General features: G+C 52.3%; 1 protein-coding gene and 1 long non-coding RNA gene across 9 annotated transcripts in view; one reads left to right on the forward strand and one right to left on the reverse strand.

Moving 5' to 3' along the window:
• Nucleotides 1-20,895, forward strand: part of ST3GAL3 (ST3 beta-galactoside alpha-2,3-sialyltransferase 3) — a 199,267-nt gene extending 178,372 nt beyond the window's left edge. For 3 of the 7 annotated variants that reach the window (XM_045035686.1, XM_045035685.1, XM_006934674.5), the window contains 4 exons: nt 5,713-5,817; nt 13,874-14,020; nt 14,217-14,363; nt 20,655-20,895. In XM_045035686.1, the coding sequence (XP_044891621.1) occupies nt 5,713-5,817; nt 13,874-14,020; nt 14,217-14,363; nt 20,655-20,744 (489 nt within the window). In that variant the 3' untranslated portion in view covers nt 20,745-20,895. Of the gene's footprint in view, nt 1-5,712; nt 5,818-13,873; nt 14,021-14,216; nt 14,364-20,654 lie in introns of those variants that run through there. The other 4 variants (XM_045035687.1, XM_003989993.6, XM_011284674.4 and 1 more) reach the window with 2 other exon arrangements.
• Nucleotides 653-24,156, reverse strand: LOC123379586. Of its 2 annotated transcripts, none has more exons than XR_006584229.1 (3): nt 23,714-24,156; nt 15,398-16,237; nt 653-6,822 (listed from the first exon to the last, which is right to left on the reverse strand). It is a non-coding gene; the product is annotated as an uncharacterized LOC123379586 (long non-coding RNA). The 2 variants fall into 2 exon arrangements; XR_006584228.1 differs by lacking the exon at nt 653-6,822 and adding an exon at nt 9,841-13,264.
• Between the last annotated feature and the right edge of the window lie 62 nt (nt 24,157-24,218).

The raw sequence follows: 24,218 nt of genomic DNA on the forward strand, positions 1-24,218 counted from the left end.
GTCATGATGGGGTCTGGAAAGAGGAAGGACCGGAAAGGAAGACTGGACAACCCAGAAGACAGCCTGTGCTAAGGCTGGCCATACTGCCTTCATCCATATGGGAACTTTTCTTGTCACCGTTTGTGGCCATTTGGTTCCCTCATTCACTGGACAGTTGCACTACAAGTTCCAGACAAGTTACCACAAGGCTTGTTATCTCCCAGCCCGCAGGAGCCCTGAGCCAGCCAACAAGCTTGGAGGAGTTCCCAACAGGCCATGCTCAGGGCAGCTCAGAGGAGCACCAGTGGACTGTTGAGTGGGGAAGATGAGGTCCAGAGACACGGAGGTGCAGGTGTATGTAAGGCCATGGTGGGACAGGGCAGCCTCCAGCTCTTGTGAAATGTTCAGAGGCACATCTCACTCCATCTCGCCATGCGCTCATTTGCCAGGCGTCACTGAGGTGTCCTGTGTGCTGACACCATGCTGCTCCCTGTCTCTCACGGTCTAGTGGGAACAGGCCCGAAACTAGAGTTGTAATGCGATGTAGTAGGTGCTGTCACTGAGCACCCTCCTGATGCTTGATGAAGGCTGGAGGTGCTCCATCCACTGTCTGTGGGGTCTGGAGAGGACAGGGCATGTGAGAGGCAGTCACTCAGGCCCCATTCCTCCCGCCTCCACCAGCCTCCCCTTCCCATGCCCCAGAATGCCCGGTAACCCAGAAAGGAACTGCCTTCCTAATCCCCTTGGCCACCTCCTCCCCGTCCCCCTCCTCAGTCCTGAAACTGGAAAGCTGGCCTCATTGCTGCGGGGCCTCTGACTGATTGTCAGTTCAGCGAGGCCCTGAGACCTAGGTTGGGCCGGAATGGGTGTGGTTCCAGCCCAGCAGGGGGACAGAGGACGGGCTAGGGGGTTGGCCCCTGGACAGCCTGGACACAGCCCCAACCTCCCAGCTGTAGCTCAGGCCTTGGGGAAGGAGGGAGGGCCCTAAGGCCAGCCAGGGTCCCGCATTCATGCACAAGAGAGGACTGGGCTCCAGAATTTGGGAAGACAACATGGCTTAAGAGGGGAAAGCAGATCAGGCCTTGGAGTCATATAGACTTGGGTTTAAATTTAGATCCTTAGGCAAAGGATTAGCTGGGTTACCTTAGGCAAATTACCCAGGCCCCTTAGATTTAGTCTTATCCGTAAAACAGGAGTAATCCTTCCCATTGTTCAGGGTTGTTTTAAATATTAAACCAGATGAAATATAGAAGCACCTGACCTGGTGCTCGACACTTAGCAAGTGCTATCTGTAGCAATGATTAATGCTACTTCTATCTATCTATCTATCTATCTATCTATCTATCTATCTATCTATTATTGGTGCCAGTAGAAAAGCCCAGTTGCACTAGGGAATGAAGCATTGTCTGTCTAGGCTATAGGGTCTGACCTAGGAGAAGACCTAAAGCAGGGGTCAGAGGCCAGGCCTTGAGGCAGGAGACGCAGGGCCTCCTGGGAGAGACAGCAGGGGTGGGCTAATAGTCTAGGAAATCCACAGGGCAAACAGGGCCACCAGGTCCCTGCCTATGAGGCCGTATTGGACCGGGCCCGAGATGGGGACTGAATGTCCATCTGCACCTAAGCCTGTATGCTGTTCCAGACCTGGGAGGGATGCCGAGCCTTAGGAGCTCAGTGTGGACATCACCTCACGTCAGGGGCGACTCCGCACAGGGCACCTGGAAAGGGTGCTGAGGCTGGCATGCAGCGTGGCTTCCTCCTGCTGTGACTAGGCTTCTGCTGAACCAGCAACCATCTCCCCACCAGGCCTCAGAGACAAGCTCTCCTGGGACACTGTTTCCTCTGCAGCCAGCTCTGGTGGCTCATTCCTCTTCTGCCCTGAGGGCCAGGAGGCCTCCATGCTCAACCCCTCGGCCACATGCTAACTGCTACTCCTCCGCACACAGACAGAAAGTGCTGAGGGATTGGGGTTCATGCCGTCTCACCCCCTGCTCCTCTCGTCACTGTCATCAGTGACCTCTTGGTTACTGAGCCTCATAATCAGTATGATCACTGTGCCACCTTCTCTTCTCCCCTCTTCCTGCCTCTCTCCTCGTCCTCCTTTCTCCTCTTCCTCTGCCTCCTCCGGCTTCCGCCACCCTCGTCACAGCTGTCACGTGTTACGCTCTCCAGTTTGCCAGCCTCCTTTGAATTTATTCTCGTAACAATCCTACTAGATCAGTTCTGTTACTACCCCCATTTGGGGGATTGGGAAACTGAGGCACAGGGAGGATGAGTTGCTTGCTCCAGCTCATACAGCTAGCTGAGTGGGAGAACTGAAGTCATACCCAGCTCTGACTGCTTCAGGGGTCTTCCTAAGAAATAAGCTCAGCCACATCACCCTGCTGCGTAGAATCCTCTGTCGATCAGCTCCCACCTGTCACGGCCCATGAGAATGATAAGAGCTGCCGTTTACTGAGCTCTTCCACGTGCCAGGCTCTGGGCCACACGATTTACAAGCAGTGCATCAGCCAGACATGTCAACAACCCTACAAGGCCAGGCGACAAGTAACAGTAAGTGGGAGGGTCGCGTTTGGAGCCAGAGGTATCTTGTGTAACCGTAACATGTAACACCTCTCATTCATTCATTCATTCATTCATTCGGCCAATTCCAATCAATTACCAAAATCACACGGAGCCCCAGGCTTCATGTGCTGTCTCCCTGGCCTGACAACTCCCCCTCCCCACGACTGTCTTGTCCAGCCAGTCCACTGCCAGGGAGTCCCCATGGAGAGAGAAACTTGAGCTGAGATAGTGGTGTTACCTTACCAGCATCTTTTTTTAAAAGTTTGTTTATTTGTTTTGAGAGAGTACAAGTGGGGAGGGGCCGAGAGGGAGGGAGGGAGAGAGAGAATCCCAAGCAGGCTCCACGCTGTCTGTGTAGAGCCCGATGCAGAGCTCGAACTCACGAACTGTGAGATCATGACCTGAGCCGAAGTTGGCTGCTTAACTGACTGAGCCACCCAGGTGCCCCACCTTACCAGCATCTTGATGCCACTTACCACCCCTGTGTCCTGTCCCTGGCCGTCGTTCCTCTTGGAGCCTACTCACCACCGTCTTCAGTTCCACTACACCTCCATCCCTGTCCTAAGCCGAAGTCTCACACCCTACTCCACAGGGAGAATAAAGGTGGTCAGCAGTCAAGAACTCTGGACTTCCCAGCCTCCAGTGTATGAAGTTACCTGCCTCCCCATCCATCCCGGCTTCCCTCACTATGCTTTCTGTGCCTCTCGCATCCAAGGTCACTTTTCTCCCAGGTTCTGGATGCGGTCTTGTCCCGCCTCCCTAGGAACTATCTCCCTTTACTTCTTTTCTCACTTCTTACTGGATCCTCCTCTCACACATGTAATTTTGTTCAGGTCTCTCTCACCTTAAAAGTGAAAGCCCTCTTTACTTTGTGTTCCTCCTCTGTCCTTCCTTCCTTTTCAGGTTTCCAGAAAGAGTCATTGCCTCTCCACGATGCCTCTCCATGTCTTCCCCTTCTATTTCCCCACCCTCTCCAGTCCAGCTTCCAGACCTGTCTCTCTGCTGGTAGCGACCTGATTCCAAATCCAGTGGACTCAACCTCTGCCTCCCTTTAAAGGAACAACTTGTCAGCAGATACCCAGCGAGCATTTGCTGTGAACCGGGCACAGTACCGAGTTGCGGGGATAGTCCCTGGTCTTATGGGCTCGTGGCCAAACTCCTGGGAGGCATGCTTCATTCCTCCTTCTCCTTTGCCTTCTGTATTCATTCAGTCTCCAAATCTGGGATTTCCCCCCTTTAAAAATAACCTCACTTACCTTATTTCAGCAGCTTCCTATCTCCCTGCCTTCAGTCCAGTCACCTTCCAGTCTGTTCTCCAAATCTGTGTCCAAAAGAATCCTCCTCAAGTGTCCCTCTGGCTGGTTCCTTCTCCTGCTTAATGGTTCCCTTTGCCTACATGTTGCCACTCTCAAAGGGCCTTCTTATGCCCACACGTGGGTATCACCTAGAAACTTGTCAGAAATGCATTTGGAGCCCCACCTTTGGCCTGGTGAATCAGAACCTCTGGGGGCGGGCCCAGCCATCTGTTGTAATGAGCCCTCCAGGAGGTTTGGATACAGGCTCAGCTGTGAGAACCACTGGCCTGCAGGATAAAACCAGGCTCTGTGGCATAGCGCCCATGACCTGGCCCCTGCCGACCCGTTCCTTGTCCTTGCCCCTCTTTCTTGCACCCAACATACACCCTCCACTCTGGCTGTCCCGGAATAGAGAGATCCTATATACCACCTCCTCGCCTCACCTGCTCCCCTTCGTGAGGCTGTCATAGATGCCTCTCTTCAGAGTCCCCACCGAAACACTCCTCCCTCTGTTACGCCTGAGGGGTCACTGCCCTGCCAACTCTTCCGAGCCCCCAGAGGACTGGGACCATGGGGTTTGTCTCCGTAAGTCCATCGTCTCCAGCAATGTCTTAAACACAGTTGGCCACACATAAATGAATAAATACATGTGGAAACTGAGGCCCAGAGTAAGGCAGGAACCTCTGGAAGAGTCAGGATTCCAACCCAAGTCTTCTGACCCTCAGTCAGGACTCTTTCCTCTTGGCTGGGCTGCCTCCCCCTTTCATGGCCCTGGGAGGTCGTTCTTTTAGATCCAGACCCTTGCTCTCCTCTTGCTTCTCTGGGGCCTCTCTTTCCTTTAGCCATGTTTGATCTTCTTTTTGCAGGTCAAGATCACTGTCCTTGATAAAAAAAATGAGAACTGCACGGTGCCTGGCGCTTTGCCTCTTTCAGTTGTCTGTCAACCTCATGAAGTCGGCCCCAAGCCGACTCCTATTTCTGTCCATTGCTTTTGCCAAATATAGCTTTCAAAACGGTTTTTTTTGACCCTCTCCTCAAAGCACACATCAAGATAAATTCCAAATGGACTAAAAAGTAAAATATAAAAATACAACCAAAGGGAACTTTGAAGTAAGTAGAATAGAAATCACATCCCCGGAGGGAAAAGAACTTTCAAGGGGTGGACGCGCTAGGAGAAATGAGACTTAATAATATATGAAAATTCAAACTGAATTCACAACAATGAAGAGACTGGATGCCACAGAGCCTTGGAAAGTGTGTTTGGGAAATATGACAGACAAATGGTTATTGTTATGAAAGTTGACCAGAAAACCATTAGGACCCCAGCAGATAAAGGGCAGGAGACTGAGCAGATCACACAGAAGGAAATATAACTAGTAACAAAAATATGTTTAACCTTCCGGCAGTCAGAGAAATTCATGTGAAGACAACAGGATGCCATTATCACCCACCACATCTTTAAAGAACATGTTTAAATGAGCATACGTGATTCTGGCAAGCGTTCAGTGACAGGTGCTCTCAGAGGCTACTGGTCGGAGTATAAACGGGGACAAGATTTTTGGAAAGGAAATGACATTTGGCACCAATAGCCATTACCCAAAGGAAGGACAGATCGGCACACAAAGATTGTTATTAGACTGTTATTTAATAAGGCCAAACCCAAATATAACCTGAGGGGTCTATTATGTAAATGATAGTTCGGTGACGTGAAGGAGTGCTGTCCTCATGGCTGTCCTCACAGCCGTCCTCACCCCCCCCCCCCAAACTCCTTTGGTGCGGGCAAGGTTGGCAAAGCAGTGCTGGGTACGGTGTTGGGAACGATGATTCCTCTGCCTCAGCCCATATCTTCGGGGTTCGTTTTTCCTCTTCTGTACAGTGGGGACAGGAAAAGCTTCCCCGTGTGGCTCCCTGTCAGACTGCCCTCAGGAGCGAGCAAGACAGTACACGTGGCGACGCTGGACACAGTGTGCTCCCCCTGCAGGTGACGGTCCCCTTCTGAGAAGCGAGATTCAGCCAGGCAAGGGCCCAGGAGTGAGTGCGTCAGGGAGAGCACGGGGCCTGGGCACAGGGCAAGTGCCACTTGGGTGGGAAGGTCCAGCCACCCCATTTCTCAGCCTCCAGGACACTTAATTTGCCTTGGACCCTAACCAGCTGCCCGTCTCAGCCTCTTGGAGATCGTAGATGAAGTTTGGGGCACAGAGAAGAGCACTGGTAGTGAGTGTGGTACAGTTGGTGAATTAAAAATAATTCAGTATAACTGGTGTGTGACATGAGTGCAGTGCCCCTGTACCGGGGCGGGAGGGCACCTGGTTCTCCTCCTGCCACAGCCCTACCATGGAGTGAAGAGGAGTAAGCAGGCCAAGAGGGAGCTGCCCCCCGCAGGCCCATCCCCAGGCGCTAGACCATTACCAGCTGCTAGAGACCTCAGAATTTCTTGCACTAGCAGTGGTCAGGCCACTTCCTTCCTCCTAAAGACAGAATCCACCTCCCTGTGCAGACCCCTAAGCTCAAGGAGGGCTGTTTGCAGGGAGGTGGAGGTGCGGGCTGGGGAGTCTGCTCACGTGTGCACAAGGCTTCTCGTGGCGTGGGTTGGGGACGGGAGTGGAGAGAGAAAGGAGCCGGGCTGGGGCTGTCTCTCCTCACAGCACCACGGCTCGGCACAGATCTGCAGGAGGCCGGATTCTAAATTCAAACCTGGGTCCCCAGGTGGTTTTTCAAGGGAGAAGAGAATATATTTTTATTTGACAGCTTGGTACCTTGATTTATAATTCTCAAATATTTAGAATCCAAGATTCAGACATGTGGTATCTGGACTTCCATTTGAAATTTTGTCCCTGGCCCCACAAGCGATGGGGCTGGCCTGCATGTATGTGGGGGGCAAGGGCTGCAGACGAGGCTGAGTAGGCAGAGGACAGACGGTGAAGGGTCTTGTGACAGGTCTTTGGTATAAAGGTCACGTCAAGGAGCTTGGACTTCATCCTGTGGACTAAACAATAGCAGAAGCCAAAGAGCTGACTTGTCACCAGACATATGACACGTGTGACTTCATTGTCATAGCCCCAAAATGCCATGAAGCAGAAACTATTCTTATTTCCCCTACTCTATAGACGAGGATAATAAGACTTAGATAGGACAAAAACATAGGCCAGGAACACAGAGTGAGCAGTTAAGGTGTCAGGGTTCAAAAACAGGCCTGCAGAATAATTGGGGCAGCTCAGGCCGCAAGCAGGGTGGGGCGAAGCTTGAAGGTGGGAAGCGTATGGTCGCACGGTGAACCAGCGCAGAAGCTGCAGATTTGGTAGTTGCTTAGTCCCCAGGCAGGAGGGAGAGGGCAAGGTCACGGGAGATGGATCACTAGGTGTGGGTTGCTGGGGAAGAACAGTGGTAGTGGATCCTCAGGGGAAATAGACTGGATAAGAAAACAAGCCTCTTGGGCCTGGGTTTCTTCAGCAGGGGACTGGACCACATGCTCTTGAAGGTCTCTTTTTGTATGATTGTAATCTGCATTTTGAGGGTTGGTTGTCTGGAATACTATAGAATATGTCTGTACAAAAAGAACATGCTTTATGTCTAGCAGGCACCCAAGTATTTGTGATCTTTGTGAGTTGCAGTCATTAGCTTTGAAGTATCTGCATCTGTAAATAGCTTCTTTTCGAGCTCTTCATTTTGCTTCTAGTTCTGTTCCTGTGTCACCTTGCCCTCCCTCCCATTTTATATGCCATGTGTGTGAACACTTTCGGGGTATGTCTCCTCTGTATTCTAAATAAGCACAGCAGGTATTCTAAGCCTCTTTTTTGGCTCTTGCTCACATTATAATCATCCTACCATGTATTGAGGTTTTTGTATACTACCCTGTCTTTTCCACTGAGTTACAGATTCCTGTTGGTTTAGGAAAACAAAAGCAAAAACCAGACCCACGCGCTGAATTATCCTGACAGGCTGTCTCCGTGGGCAGTGGAAAGCCACTGAACGTTCTAGTCCTCCTGAGAGTGTGCAGGTCAGACCTGTGCAGGGAAGGGAAGGAATTGAAGGTGGAGGTGGGCAGACCCGGTAGCTGTTGGGGTGACCCCAGGGAGAGGGGGTAGCCTGTCCCAAGGCAATAGCAGCCGGGAGCCCGAGTGAGTGCGCCCACCCTGCTCTGGGCCGCGGGACACCAGCCCAAGGTCAGCCTCTCTACTCCCAGATCTCTCATCTCCTGAGGGAGAGGGAGGAAGGGGCTGCGGAAGGAGACCTGTCCAGGGAGGCACCTTCTTCCCAGAAGCTCTCCCCATTGCTCCTGGCTGTTGCGTCAGCGGGAGACTGGCGGCCGCACACCCATGAGCTGGGTCCAGGCTTGACTGAGGCAGGGACATTCCTGGAGGGGGAGGGACTCGACAAGGAATGCAGTCCACAGCTGGCCTTGAGGAGAGGTTTGACCATTCTGGGGCCAGCGTCATGGGCCGGCTTTATAGGCCTCTGTGTTGTGTCCTGTGGGGCAGGGAAATGAGCTGTGAGAGGCCTGGGGCCAAATTTGGGCAAGCCTTCTGGGACAGGGCTGCGTTGTGGGGCCGGGCTTGGCAGGGTCACCCAGCGGGGGAAGGCTCCGTCGCCCACTGCCCTCCTGCAGGGAACCAGAGGGAAAAGCAGGCTTCCCCGTGTGAACGCGTGTGTGTCTGTGTACTGGCCTGCGTGGCATCCGGCGTTTCCGACCACGCCCTCTCCTTGCCTCTCCACTTCTGTGACACTGGCTCACAGACATAATAGACGAGACTTACTAAGCTCGCGCTGTGTGCCAAACATGGTGCCAGATGCTTTTGCAAAGTGCAGAGCACCTCGTACAATCCTCACAACAGTCTGGGAAGTGGGTCCTGTCATCCCTGTTAGGCCCGAGGAAGTTGAGGCTTGAAGAGATGATGTGACTGCCCCCAGGTCACACACGTGTGGAATCAGGATGCGAACCCCGGTTTTCCAGACTCCAAGGCTCCTGCTCTTTCACTCGCATCCCTGTCTGTCTCATGGTTCCTCTTGGTCTCCCCCAGGTGCCTCTGCTTCCACCTGCCCCCTTGACGTTAGTGGGTATGGGGTTCTCATCCCATCTCACCTGATACCCGAGATTTTTTTTTCCTTTCCAAGTTTTTATTTAAATTCCAGTTGGTTGTCCAAAGGATACAAAAATGCTGATTCGAAGGGGCACACACATCCCAGTGTTTATAGCAGCGCTATCAACAATAGCCAAAGTATGGGAAGGACCCAAATGTCCATCGACAGATGAATGGATAAAGATGTGGTATATGCATGCAATGGAACATTACTCAGAAAGAATGAAATCTTGCCATTTGCAACAATGTGGATGGAAGTAGAATGTATTATGCTAAGGGAAATAAGTCAGTCAGAAAGCTAAATATCATATGATTTCACTCATGTGGAATTTAAGAAACAAAACGGGGGAAGAGAAGGAGAAATAAGATAAAACCAGAGAGGGAGGCAAACCATAAGAGACTCTTAAATACAGAGAACAAACTGAGGGTTGCTGGAGGGGAGGTGGGAGGAGGGATGGGCTAGATGGGTGATGGGCATTAAGGAGGGCACTTGTCGGGATGAACACTGGGTGTTACATGTAAGTGGTATGTTAACTAACTTGGATTTACATAAAATTAAAAAAAAATAAGGAACAAATGATCATAACTGACCTCAGAAATACCTGTATTATTGTCTAAAAGCAAAATAGATAGATAGATAGATAGATAGATAGATAGATAAAATTGCAGTTAGCATACAGTGTAAATTTAGTTTCGGGAGTAGAATTTAGTGATTTATCACTTACATACAGCACCTGGTGCTCATCACAAGTGCCCTACTTAATCCCCATCACCTATTTAACCCATCCTGATACCAGAGATTCTTTTTTTTTTTTTTAGTTTATTTATTTTTGAGAGAGACAGAGACAGAATGCGAGTGGGTGAGGGGCAGAGAGAGAGAGGGAGACACGGAATCCGAAGCAGGCTCCAGGCTCTGAGCTGTCAGAACAGAGCCTGACACGGGGCTCGAACTCACGAGCTGTGAGATCATGACCTGAGCCAAAGTCGGTCGCTCAACCGACTGAGCCACCCAGGCGCCCCACGATACCAGAGATTCTTAATCAGAAGTCAGCAGATCCCTTGAGTTCGGGGATTCTGTGAACCTCTGCAAGGGTTGCAAAATGTAATGTGTATGTGCCTGTATATGTTTTTCTGAGAAGAGAAGCCATAGCTTCTATTTTAGGAGACAGGCTGGTACTTGATATTTTATGGCTGGGGAAACACCGAAATACCCAAATCATATCTTAGTCTTATTGTTCCTCCTTTCCCTGAAATTCCTAAGGAGACTCTGCCTCAGGACAGTGACAGATGGGGAAAAATAAAACAGAACCACTGACTTGTTCCGTATGCCAGTTCCCAGGGCTCTCACGCAGGGCTCCCTGGGACTTGAGACCAAGTGCAGGCCTCCTGTCCCTGTGGGACCTACATTTTTCCCCTGAGGCAGGGAGCAGAGGCCAAGATCAGGAGCTGGGCCTGTGCTGCATGGGAGCAGGGAGTCCAAAAGAGAGGCATGTGTGTGTGTGTGTGTGTGTGTGTGTGTGTGAGAGAGAGAGAGAGAGAGAGAGAGAGAGAGAGAGAGAGAGAGAGACTTTTTGCCTTATCCCAGTAAATGTGACACATTCAGTACCCTCAAACCTAAGTGGCCAGGTCAGCTGCTCCTCCTCCCCGCTGAAGCTTTTATCAGATTTTCACAGAGGGTTTGAGGTGATAAGCTCATTTGCCAGTTTTGCATAGTGGTCACATATGGGGCTTCAGACGTTTCAGAGAGGGTGTCATGGAGAGAGCCAGATTCTGAAGTTGGATCCAGCCAGACCATTTCCTCGCCTCTCTGGGCCCCAGTGCCCTCCGTGAAATGGGATGTGGGGCACCAACCAGGTGACCCCTACTCACCCCAGAGCTGCTGGAGGCAGAGGGGAGGTCTCATTCCTCCTCAGCTCCAGGCCCCAGACTTCCTGAGGTGGGAATGGTAGTGATGGTGATAAATAGCGTGGAGAAAGAATGCCCATCTTGGTTTTATGACACTCGGGTTTGAGTATTGGCCCAGCCACTTGTGTGACCTTGAGCATGCTACTTTGTCTTGGGATCTGTAGCTGTGAAGTGGGGGAGAATGGAGGAGATACAAATCAAGTAATGTCTGTGAAAACTAGCCTGGAGCCTCGCACACCCCGGGCTGTGCCTGTTCCTGGCTCTCCCAAGCAGCCCCTGTGCCCTCTGCTCTTCACGTGTGGGGGATAGGCATGGGCAGAAACCCCGGGGGGGAGAACTCTTGGAGCCTGCCAGGCTCCGCAGAGGGGACAGGGGCCTGGCACAGGCTGGCACCTGCCATTCCTTTCAGTCCACACCTGGCCCTCCCAGGAGCGGTTCCTCCCCAGGTCTGCGTAAGATCTGGCCCATGTCCACACTTCCCTTTCCTACTGGGTACTGTCGCCCCTGACCTTGGGTCTGTGGGATTCTAAGAAGACAGAATTGAAAGAAGCAGATGACCAAGTAAGCCAGGATGGGCTGAAGATACGAAGAATTCAATGTGGATTCCTGGTGTTCTGGTTTGGAAGATGGGTGGATAGTAGAAGAGAGAACACAGAAGGCAGAGCAGATCTGGAGAAACCAGAAGAAACCAGGTCCGTGTCCAGCAACAGCAGATTGGTTAAATAAGTTACAGTGCATCTTAGTGACACAATTCTTAGAAAACATACTTTTGATGTCTATAACATTGAGTTATACAGATGTATCATTTAATCGGACCTCTGTTGTAAGCCTCTGGACTTTTTTTTCACTTTTATGAATAACACTGTAATAAACACCTTTTTCCAAAGGTCTTCACCATTCTGACTACTTTTAGAAGAGAAATATTGCAGTCAGCGGATATAAAAACAACTTTGAGGCTTTTGATACATATTGTCAGATTGCCTTTTATTTTTTATTTATTTTGAGAGAGAGCAAGAGCGTGCATATAAGCAGGGGAGGGACAGAGAAAGAGGGAGAGAGAGAATCCCAAGCAGGCTCCGCACTGTCAGCACAGTGTCCAACGTGAGATCTCGCTGTGAGATCATGACCTGAGCCGAAATTAGGGGTCAGCCACCTAACCCACTGAGCCACCCAGGTGCCCCTCACATCGTCTTTTAGAAAGGCTCTACCAATTTTACTCCTATAGCAATACCGGAGAATTCTACCTAGGTGTGCATTCCACCACAAAGCGCCAGGATACATACACAGAGACACATACACACGCATACACATACTTTAGAGAGTAACAAATATATATATTGCTCTACTTCTGGGCTGTCTTGTTTCACGGATCTTTGTGTCACACACAGATTCTTATACACGTATCCCATATCTTAATAATTGCAATTTCATAATATATTCTTAATATCTTATTTATTTGTTTATTTAGAGAGAATGAGCAGGGGAGGGGGCGTAGGGAGAGAATCTCAAGCAGGCTCCAGGCTCAGTGCAGAGCCCGACAGGGGGCTCAATCCCACAACCCAGGGATCATGACCTGAGCTAAAGTCAAGAGTTGGATGCTCAACCAACTGAGCCACCTAGGCACCCCTGTTAATATCTAATTTTTAAATTTGGGGGCTATTTTACCTGTTGAATATTTTGGGTGGGTTTTTAGAATCCTTTTGGTAAATTTCAAAAGCCCTGTTGGGATTTTTCTTAGACTTCTGTTAGGCCTTCATTTATCAGGGAGGGTGTGCCATTGTGTTAATATTCAGCCTTCCAATCTAAAAACATGGTTTATCTCCAATTTTTTTTAAGTCCTCTTTTTATATCTCTTGATAAAGGATTGTAGTGTTTTTTTTTATTATAGTTAAGTTTATTACTCAGTTTGAGGATTTTGTTAGGATTGCAGATGGGATCTCCTTTGTATTGTATCTGGTGACTGTTTTCTGTTGGAGTACAGATCCCATTACTAAATTATTCTGTGCCTTCTAAGTTTAGTTGATTGTTTTAGGTTTTCTAGGTGAATAACAAACACCCTGAAATAGTAGGTTAGAGTCCATGGCTTGGTAATGCCTCCAGTCTGCAGGATTACTGTGACTCTCTCCAGCAGTACTGAAGCCCAGTTGTAAGGGTGGAAGAGGTGGGTGAATGGACTGAGCCCAAGTTCAGCGTTTCCCTAGGCTGGGGCAATCGAAGAGCAAGGGGGCAGGGGACTGAGGGAGCTCACAAGAGAGCTGGCGTGATCTGCTTCAGGGACTAGACCAGGAAGGAGTCGTGTACTGAACAGAAATGTAGGGCTGAGAACTGGAAGAAGGGAGAGAGTCAGGAGACGAAGGTGTGGCCTTGGAATGGATGCTGGGATGTCGCGTTTCGGAGCCGATGCCTTTCCCATATGGGACTGCACTCCCTGAGATCTCCACTTTGCTGTTAAAGAAACTGAGGTTCAGAGAGCTTGTGACTTGCCTAACGTCATCCGCCGCTAATCAGTGGCATACTATGTTCCTCTGTGCCTTACTAGCTCACGTTCTGTCCTTATTTTTCAGGTTCACTTTAGAACAGTTGACTGAAAGCAAGGAGACAGCAGAAGGGAAAGGAGGAGAGCCCAGCAGAGCAGATAGAAGAGAGAGGGCAGGGTCCTCGTGGGCCCCTCAGCTAGTTGCGAAGGGCAGGGGACAACTGGCCCACTGGGTCTTCGTGCTGATCCAAGAATCCCCTCGGATGGGAACAGCACACCCCAGTGTCCCACGCTGTGTGCCCCTGCCCTGCAGTTCACTCTGTGTCCACCGTCATACACCGTGGCCCCACCATGTGCTCTCTGTTCCCCACCACCTCCTCTTGTGACTGTCATACATCCCGTGTCCCCCCACCACACACACACACACCAGGTCATCCCTCTACCACGGTGTTTATTCCTCACAGGCCCCACCTTGTTTCTCATTTGCCTGTACACACTTGGGGTCTGGCCACACACACACACGCAGCCCCATCGCAAGCTGTGTGCCCAGCTCATGCCCACTTATGCTGTGTCTACAGAGTGCGTCGGATGGCTTCTGGAAATCTGTGGCCACTCGAGTGCCCAAGGAGCCCCCTGAGATTCGCATCCTCAACCCATATTTCATCCAGGAGGCCGCCTTCACCCTCATCGGACTGCCCTTCAACAACGGCCTCATGGGCCGCGGGGTGAGAGAGTGGGGCCCCGGGAGAGGGCAGAGGGGAGCTGGGTCAGAGATGCTGTGGGAGGGGAGGACGGGGTGGCAGGGTGAGGGGCAGAGGGCTTGTTCCTCAGAAATGGAGCTCAGCTCTGATGAGTGTCGCTAAGGGTCTCAGCCTGACTCGGTCCTCCAGCTGAATTCTACACTTCCTCCCTCCCCTCCAGAACATCCCGACCCTTGGCAGTGTGGCAGTGACCATGGCACTACACGGCTGTGATGAGGTGGCGGTTGCAGGCTTTGGCTACGACATGAGCACACCCAATGCACCCCTGCACTACTATGAGACCGTGCGCATGGCGGCCATCAAAGAGGTGCCGGGCTGGCTGGGGGGCAGTCCCTTGGGCAGGGCCGATGGAGGGGTGTCCCAGCACAAAGGAACAGAAAGGGGTGAGCCAGCAGCTGGTCTGGCTGCCCAGAGCTCGCAAGAAGGCTCTGCCCTGCCCTTAGCTAAGTTGGATCCCTGAAGGTCCATCCCTGCATTCAGGTCTCTGACCACCGAGCGTCCTCTGTGCCCCTGAACCCAGCACTCCTTTCCCCACCCTTCTCCCCAAACTTACCCTCCCTGACCCTCTCCCTGCCCTGGTCCTGCACCTGCCTCATCCTTGCTGTTCCCAACCCTCATATGCTCATCCTGGCACCAGCTCAGGACCGTCTTCTCTACTGCAAGTCCTACCTTCCCCCCGAGGACTTTTGTGCCCCCTCAAACCACCCACAGACATTGCCTCTCAGTCCCTGTACCTCTTCTGCCCCTCCCCCCCCCCCCCCCCGCCCCGGGAGGAAAGCACTGAAGCTCTCTATCGCCCAGCATTGCTTCCCAAGTGATCCCTGTATTCAGCTGCCTTAATGTTCCAGAAGCATGCCAGGTCTCCCGGGCCATCAGTCAGCCTCTTCTGATGGCATCTCTGCCTTCACACCCAGGGCCCACGTAAGCCCCTCTTACAACTCCCTCCACCTCCACCACCAGCCTTCCACTGATGCCAGCCTGGAACCTGCACATCTTGGGCCAGCACTTCGAGACTTCGAGCAGCTTCTCTGATCCCACAAGGGAATGAGGGGTGGAGGGGGGTTGGAAGACGCCTCCCATCTGTGCAGATTCTCCAAGTGTAGGGGTTCCCATCTCAGCCAGCCGTCCTTCTGCTCACCGCTCATTGGTGCGCCCTTCTCCAGCCCAGAGCCCTGTCCTCCCTGAAAGCTCCCCACCCTCTTGTCCTGCGGGGAAAACGGAGGCTGCGGCAGGGACTCTGTCAGCTCCTGCTGGCTCGTGCCCGCTGCACTCCTCACTCCCTCCCAGCCTGGCTTCCTCCTCCACCTGCCATGACTCCCACTAAGGTCACCAGTGACTCACCTCAAGGCTGCCAAATCCAGTGGACACATGTTTCCTGACCTCTCAGAAACATGCTTTCTGTTGACTACTCCTTCCTCTTTGAAGCTTTTCCTGCTCGGGCTTCGGAGTCAGTAATTTCTGGCGTTCTTCTGATTTCGCTCGCCAGTCTCTCTCATTCTCTTTCTCAGCGTCCTTGATTTCAGAGTCAGCATTCGCTAGGGCTCCATCCTGGACAGTCTTCTCTTTCCGTACACGTTCTGTGGGAGATTGACACCCCCATCCGTGGCTTCAGTTGCCATCTGTATTGTTTCATGCTTGGGGTTCACTCGGGCCACCTCAAGTCATGGGAAGTTATTGCAAGAATGTAAGAGAGACTTGGGAAACCAGAAACTGCCTTACGGCTGGGCCTCCTGTTGCCTGGAATGGGATTCAGGAACAGGGGGCCCCTTTCAGGTCCAGCACAGCTCCAGAACTGTCTGTCTGACCCCATCACCTTCAGCAGTGACTGGCTCCAAGCCTGCCTCCTGATTGTCAGGAGCCTGTAGGTCTTTCCATCTGTCTCTCTTCATGTATCTTCTTGCTTTTCTTGTCCCCTGCCAGCACCCATTCTGAACCACTGGCACAGCTTTTACCTGTCTCCTGGCTTCTCTTTCCTTGTATCTGTGGTCTCTTACATACTCCCTTTGTGTAAATTTTGTGTCGGCGTTTCAGGCAGAGGGTGAAAGGCTGTAGACACGGGCAGTAGCCAGGTCGCTCAGGACTTTCTGTGCCATGGTGAGGAGCTTGGACTCTACTCTGAAGGCCAGAAGGAGCCATGGAAGGATTTTAGGCTGTAGATTAGTACATAGTAGTCCACTGCACCTGCAGCATGAAATACAGGGGCACAGACTTCAGTACACAGAGCAAACTGAGAGTTGCTTTGGGGGAGGTGGGTGGGGGGATGGCTAAATGGGTGATGGGCACTAAGGAGGGCATTTGTTGGGATGCGCATTGGGTGTTATATGTAAGTAACGATCACTGGTCTGCTCCTGAAACCAATCAATACTACACTATATGTTAACTCACTTGAATTTGAATAAGTAATGGAAAAAAAAAAATGAGGGGCACTAGGTGGAGACAGAACTAGCTGGGAGGCTGTCACAGCAGTCTAGGCAAGAGATGAACACCCCTGACCAGGAACTTTTCAGTGTCAGTGAGAAGACAGAGAAAGAAACAATTTTAAATCCGCAGGGCCTGGGCTTGCCTCGGTACGGGAAGAAGGTAGAAGGGACAGCACCTTCCCTGAAAAGCCCTCTGCTGGAGACTGTTCCCTTTCTTCGGTGCGCCAGATCTCCGTTTTCAGGCCCAACCGCCCCCGCCCAGCCCTGTGAAACAGGCTGGCTTGAGGCTCCTGGCGTCTGCCGCACCCCCTTCATGCAGGGCGCTGAGGAGGTCAAGCCATGACATCAAATGGCCTGGGTTCAGAGCCTGGCTCTGTGCTTTCCTTTCCTTACCAATAAAAAGGGTAACGACAGCACCTACTGCCTTGGGGGAAGATTAGACGTGGTGATGCTTAAAAAAAAAAAAAAAAAAAAAAAAAAGGCCTGGAACATAGTAAGCACACATAAAGGTCCACCAGTATTACCAATATTAATGTTTTACCCCTGCTTCTCACTGTTACCTCCCAACGTCCTAGACGAGGATGCACTGGAAATGCTGGTGCCTGGGCTCAGGGTCCCTGCTGTCACCTTTAGTGTCTCCAGTAGGCAAGTGAACCAGGCAACACCCTGGCCCCACCACTGCTTCCCCTCCACTCGGCCCACAGGCCCATTCTCCAGGCCCAGCGGGAGTGTGCGGGCTGTGGAGGCCAGTGGAGCAAGGATTGCATGTTGGGGGATGTGCAAGGGGCATCAAAGGAGTTCAGAGGGGAGAAAAGTGAAAGGACAGAAGCGATAGGAAGGTGCAGGGTCACGGATACCAAGGGAGCAGCGTTCATGGACTGTCTGCCACGTCGGGTGCTGTCGAGAAGTCCAGCAAGATGAGTACTGGGAAATAGCCAGTGGCTGCACCAGTGAGGGGGCCCCGTGGACGGTGGGGAGAGCAGCTTCCAAGGCCAGTGACCAGGAGCTAGACTACTAGCTGAGCGGTGAATAGAGGCGGTGCAGAGAGGACAGAGAGGCAGGCATGGTACATAGGACGTGCTCCCGGGGAGCGTGGACGAGGAGGAGGAGAGGGACAGAGCAGCAGCTTGCCCGAGGCTTACACAGGCTCACAGAGGTCCGTGCCACCCAGCAGAGAGACCCGGTCTGGAAACGTCCTTTTGTGAGTTGTGGTCACAGCTGCCTGTTCAGATACAAGGCCAGCATGGATGGAATCGCCCAGGGAGCCGACAGGGTAGAAGTGTGGGCGGTTGGGGCAGCACTGGCGTTTAATGACTGGCTGAAGGACGGGGAGCCAGAGATGAAGACAAAAAGGGCTGTCAGAAAGACAGCTGCCTCCAGAATTCGGGGTTCTGCTGAGGCTGGGGACCCAGGACCACCAGAATTCTGCCCCAGCCCATAGATACTATAGACAACACAGTGCGGATAGTTCTGGTAAGCTCCCATGCCGTCTGTATAGAAGGGAGAATGAGGAGGGATTTCCTGGTTCAAGAGAGCTACACCCCAGAGCCCACCTTTTTGTTTGCTTTTTCATTATGGACACTGTCAAACGTGTTCATAAATACAGAGAATAACGAATTGTCAAGTACCTGTCACCCACATCCCTCAATTATCAGCACATAGCCAGTGTTTCATCCGTTTATCCCCTCATGCACCCCTCCTCGCTGATTATTTGGAAACAAGTCTCTGATATTGTATTGTTTCAGCCTTGAATATTTCAGTAACTTTCTCTAAAAGAGAAGAGCTTTTTGAAAAGTATTGCAGTACCGCTATCACACCTTTAAAAAAATGAATAATCCCTTAACGTCATAAAAAATGTCTAGGCTTGGGGCACCCGGCTGGCTCAGTCAAAAAAGCATGCGACCCTTGGTTTCAGGTTCATGAGTGTGGGCCCCACAATGGGGATAGAGATTACTAAAAAAATAATAAACTTAAGGAAAAAAATGTCCAGTCTTCCACTGAGCTTTCAAACATTGGTGATTCCCAGTGGGTGTTCTTAAAACTAACCCATCAGATCGATTGCTTCTTGCTGGGGGTGATGGAGGGGATACGTAAGCAGAGAGCAGTGTAAGTTTCTACATTTGTTCAGATCCTGGCCCTACCATTCCTCTAAGCATCCATTTTCTTTCTTTCTTTCTTTCTTTCTTTCTTTCTTTCTTTCTTTCTTTCTTTCTTTCTTTCTTTCTTTCTTTCTTTCCTTCTTTCCTTCCTTCCTTCCTTCCTTCCTTCCTTCCTTCCTTCTTTCTTCTTTCTTTCTTTCTCTTTCTTTCTTTCTTTCTTTCTTTCTTTCTTTCTTTCTTTCTTTCTTTCCTTCCTTCCTTCCTTCCTTCCTTCCTTCCTTCCTTCTTTCTTCTTTCTTTCTTTCTTTCTTTCTTTCTTTCTTTCTTTCTTTCTTTCTTTCTTTCTTTCTTTCCTTCCTTCCTTCCTTCCTTCCTTCCTTCCTTCCTTCTTTCTTCTTTCTTTCTTTCTCTTTCTTTCTTTCTTTCTTTCTTTCTTTCTTTCTTTCTTTCTTTCTTATTTTTTAAATTGTTTTAGTTTATTTATTTTGAGAAAGAGAGCACAAGCAGGGAAGGGGCAGAGAGGAGAGACAGAATCCCAAGCAGGCTCTGTGCCATCAACGCAGAGCCCGATGTCGGGCTCGAACTCACAAACTGTGAGATCATGACGCGAGCTGAGATCCAGAGTTGGTCACACAGACGCTTAACCAACTGTGTCATCTAGGCGCTCCAAAGCTTACCCACAAAATCTAATTTCATTCAGTACATATTTATTGAGCACCTACTCTGTGCCAAACAGTCCCTGCCTTCAAAGAGAGAGTGTGCCAGAAGATGGACTTTTCAAGGAATGAGGGCAAATCACACTGCAACAGGGAGGGGGCAATTCACAGACAGCAGAATATAATGACAGAAGCCTCAAGGGAGCCAGAGGTTTTAGGGAGTTTGGAGGAACAGTTGTGTAGATGGACCAATAGAGAGAGGAAGACCCTGTAGACCTTCAGGTGTCATGGAGAGTGGATTGGGGGAGAGGAGAACAGTCCCCACTTGAAATGCATCTGGGGTACACTGTCCTTAGGGGCAGCTGGGTTTGTGGTTAGCATAAGAAGTTGAAGGGGAGGGGCGCCTGAGTGGCTCAGTTGGTTGAGTGTCTGACTTCGGCCCAGGTCATGATCTCACGGTTCACGAGTTTGAGCCCCGTGTTGGGCTCTGTGCTGACAGCTCAGAGCCTGGAAGCTGCTTCAGATTCTGTCTCCCTCTCTCTCTGCCCCTCCCCCACTCATGCTCTCTCACTCTCTCTCAAAAATGAACATTTTTTTTAATTAAAAAAAAAAGTAGAAGGGAATACTCAGAGAATGTAGGGAGTTTTGCCTGCGTTTTAGATTGAAAGGATGTGGCCAGTTGTACAAAGTTGACTGAATGAGAATAAGGACAGGACAGAGCCCTGCATCCTTAGCACCAGTAAACGGTGCTTGTTAACATCGCTGTGAGGCTTGGTGCTGACCAACCCAGCAGAGCAGTCAGGTGGGTACAAACTGTGAAGAGGCTGTCCACGCTCACTGAGTCAATCAGTTAGCCCTTTTTCATCAGAGACTTAGCCATCAGAGCCTCCTGGTGGGAGTACTGGGGACAGGAAAGAGCCTCAGCCTGGGTGCAGTCTTCCCCCAGGAAAGCCCCAGAAGGCAGCATCTTCCCTGTAATTTCCACATTAACAGAAAGGTGAGCCTCTTGGTCTCGGGCCCCCTGGCTCCTCTGATCTGAGAGGCAGGATTTCATCAGCTGCCCCCAGGCCTGGAGACTGGATTGCATCAGGCCAGAGGATGACTAAGCCACCCCACGCGGTTCTCTTTCCAGCAGGGCCCACCCGCCAGGCCTGGGCCAGACCTAAGTGACTCACATTGCCTATCCTCAGGGTGCCTAGGACCTAGGTGCCCTGGACATACGGCCAGACAAGGAGGTGCTGAAGTCTGTGGGGAACAAGGTTGGAAGGCCTACATCTAAGACTTGGAAGAGGAGAAGAGGCATAGTTCTCCCAGTGTGGGGAAGGAGGGAGGATGAACCGTGGCCCTTCTGGAGCATGGGAGGGTGGCGGTCAGAAGAGGGCACTGAGCTCAACTCATCACGTCTCCATGTCTTTCCTTCCAGTCCTGGACGCACAATATCCAGCGAGAGAAAGAGTTTCTGCGGAAGCTGGTGAAAGCACGTGTCATCACCGACCTAACCAGCGGCATCTGAGGCGGGCCCAGCACATGGCCACGGAGGTCCTGGCACCGCCAAGAGCAAGCAGCAGCCACCACCACCTGCCCACTTCATTGGCCTTGGTCTGGCTCTGCCTGAAAGGCACAGGAGTCTTTAGACCCCGAGAAGGACAGTGCCAAGTGGCCCCAGGGGTGGCGAGGCCTTGGCAGGGCAGCCAGAGCTGTGTCTGCCCAGAGGCCAGCCTCAGAGACCAGCACTTGGCCTCATTCTCAGCCTGGGTCCTTGAAGCTAGAGGGCCAGGAGGCCACCAGGCGTGCCCAGCAGGCCCAGCATGCAGGAGGTGGACGTCAGGCAGCAGGGCTGCTGCTGGAATCATTTCTCCAATCAGTGTTTGGTGTATTATCATTTTGTGAATTGGGGTTGGGGGGAGGGTAGGGATAATTTATTTTTAAATAAGGTTGGAGATGTCAACTTTGGTCCACTTGCCATACAGAAAGAGGCCCACTAGGGGGCCTATCGGGTCTAGGTACCAGTGGGCTCCCTGTAGAGTAGGGGTGCCATGACTGGCCTGGACCCTGCTCGGGACTACAGGGGAGGTGGGCAAGGTCTCATGCCAGCCCTCTCCAGCTCATGACACTGTTTGGCCTTTCTTGAGGAGAAGATGGGGTATTCCCATTCACCAGCCCCTAACTACCCCACAGGAAAACCCTGGAGCCATCATTTAAGCCAACAAGACAGCCCCTGGGTTAAGCAGAAAGAACTACAGAGCCTGGGAGATGGGGCCTGGCCCAACCTGATGGGAATAGCGCCCCCCCTCCCCAGCTGCAGCTGATCCATAGGACAGCGTCCCAGCCTGGACTGACCAACCTGGCAGCTGTTCTGGACTTCAGCAATGAGACTGTCAGGTCCTTGGGTTCTGCCTTTAGCTTGGACCAGAGGGAAGTGAGGCTCAAGGACCTTACCCAGGCTGTGGCAGCCATCCTGGAAGCAATAAAGCTCTTCCCCGAATCTGGCCTCCTCTTGCTTTCTCTGACTTTCCTGGAAGAGGCAGGAACCTGGGGCCTCAGCAATTATGTTAAACTCAAGGGCCATCTCTCTAGCCCACGCAGATTCCCGGGTCTCTTTCCCTTCTCGTGTCAACTGCTGGACACGGGTAGCTACTACCTAGGGGCCTCCTGAAGCCTCTCCCATCCTACAAAGTCCTACACCCTGTTTGCTTTAAGAGAAGCAGACCAAAGGTATAAGGGCATGCCCAGAGTCTACCCTAGTCCTCCTAAAGGAGCCACTGAAGTCCACAGCCTTACGATAGCACCTCTGAGTCCCCAGAACCCCAGTTCTGCAAGCAGGGACAGAGATTCCTACAAGTACAGGAAAGATCTATACTGAGCCTCTGACACAGGCTCAAAGACCTTACCTGCTCGTGGCACCCCAGGCTGAGCCCTGGGGAGAGTATGTCCCACCCCAACCCAGAGCACAAAGGGTCCCCTCTCCCCACACAGAACAGGAAGGCACAGCCCCCTCTGGGCACCCTCAGGTGAACATTAGAAAGGCTATCCCCACCCCCACCCCCTTAGAGCGCTAGAGTCTGAGCCCTCCCTTTCCAGCATCCCCAGGCAGGCCTGAGAATGGGACAAACATACACCTGCATCTGAAGCCATGGAGTGAGCTTCCTGCCAGAGCTGCCACTGTGACAGGCTGGCTGGCCCCCTCATCTCTCACCTGCCATCCCAATCCAAGAGTCCTTGCCATCCCAAGGACCACCACCTTCCCACCTGCCCCCTTACTGCCGTGGTTTGTCCTCAGGCAGAAGCCTCCTCAGCTGAGGGGAGAGCAAGACCCTGAGAGGCACACCCAGAACTCCCTTGGGATTTTGCTGGCAACCGGGCACAACTCCAAAGCACATCATGTTCTACGGGAATGGCACCCCCTGGAGTTGTACAGGGCATAGGCTGCATGCCTACAAGAGGCAGCCACGGCTGATAAAGCCCCAGGCTGCAAGAGGCAGCAAAGAGAGGATCTACTCACTGCGTGGCCCCTGTCCTACCAGGGTCCTGTCAAGCCTGCGGACAGCCACCACCGGTTTTCTGTGGTCTGGCTTCTGCACAGAAACTGCTCTCACAAAAGCTGTGGTTCTCAGCCCCGGCCATATGCCAAAATAACCTGCACCGATTGGGAAAACGGCACATGCCCACCCCAAGATTCTGATTCAGGTCTGGGGTGGAGCCCAGATGTGGGTGGTTTTAAAAGGTCCACAGGTGGTTCTGATGCATAGTCAAGGTACAGCTGGTCCACACACGTCCCCTGAGCACTTTCATCCCCACCCACGGCTTCCAGTTGTCAGTTGGTCAACAGTTTCCAAACTGCCATCTCCACCCCAGCTCTCTCCACGTTGCTGCAGGCTACAGATTCAGCTACTTCCTGAACATCGCCGGTACGGTAATTCACAGGTCCTTCCAACTCCACACGTCGGACACTGAACTCGTGAGCTCCTGTCCTCCACATGCCCCTCCTCCGGGAAGCCCCAGCTGCCAGCATGTATCGCCTCCACCTCATCACCCAGGCCACAGGCATACCTTTGTCCTACCTCTTCACCCCATCCCATCAGGGATCGATTGATGTGTGCTTGCGAAAGAGGCTTGCAGCCCTCCGCCAGCCCCACACTCTGCCTCAGGCTCCTCTCTCCCCAGCAGCCTCCTTATATGTCCCCCAGACCATCCACCCCACTGCGGCCAGTCTCTGAAATGCTTGTCTGGTCACACCATTCTCCTGCCTGAAACCCTTCAGTGGTCCCCAGTGCCATCTGGATAAAGGCCAGACTCTAGTATGACACACAGGATCTGGCCTTTCCTTACCTCTATCCATGTTACTCACTCAACCTCCACCCCACCTGCCAAATTGCCGTAATTAGGCACCTGAAATACTACCCTCCAGCTGCTACCTCAAAGCCTCCGCGCATGTTTCTCCTCTGTGACCCTCCCTTCTCCACCACGGGCACCCGCGCCTACCAGCACTGCCCCTGTGGCGCCCCGGGTGAGCAGCGGTGTTCTCGGATCTGTCTCCACTCCAAGCCCCGGGCAGTGGGGGCCCTGCGGCAGGGCGGCTGGAGCAGGGTCAGGCCCCCAGGGCCCCAGCGCAGCGCCTCACCAACGTGACGAGTTCCATGGGTCCGCTGGGAGAAGTTAGCGGTGGGCCAGACAGCAAGGAGCAGCCACTGCGGGCCGGCCAGCCGGGACCCCAGAGACCGCACCAACTGCAGGGCCCTCGGCTGAGGCAGGGACCGGCCTGTCCCCTCCCTCCCCGCCCTCAGCCCAGCCTCCCGACTCCCTACTTCGCGTGTCTACAAACTCTGAACGCCCAGTTCCCGTGCCTCTCTGCCGCCTGGGTTCTTAGCTCTGAGTCCCAGGGTCTCCTCCCAGCGTCTCCTCCCCCCAAGCTCTGGGGACCTAGGGCAGCTGGGGGGGGGGGGAGGGCGGGGGGACTCGATCCCAGCAGGTGGAGTGGCCAGGTGAG

This window comes from Felis catus, chromosome C1, assembly GCF_018350175.1.
Source record: "Felis catus isolate Fca126 chromosome C1, F.catus_Fca126_mat1.0, whole genome shotgun sequence".
Taxonomy (NCBI): Eukaryota; Metazoa; Chordata; class Mammalia; order Carnivora; family Felidae; genus Felis; species Felis catus.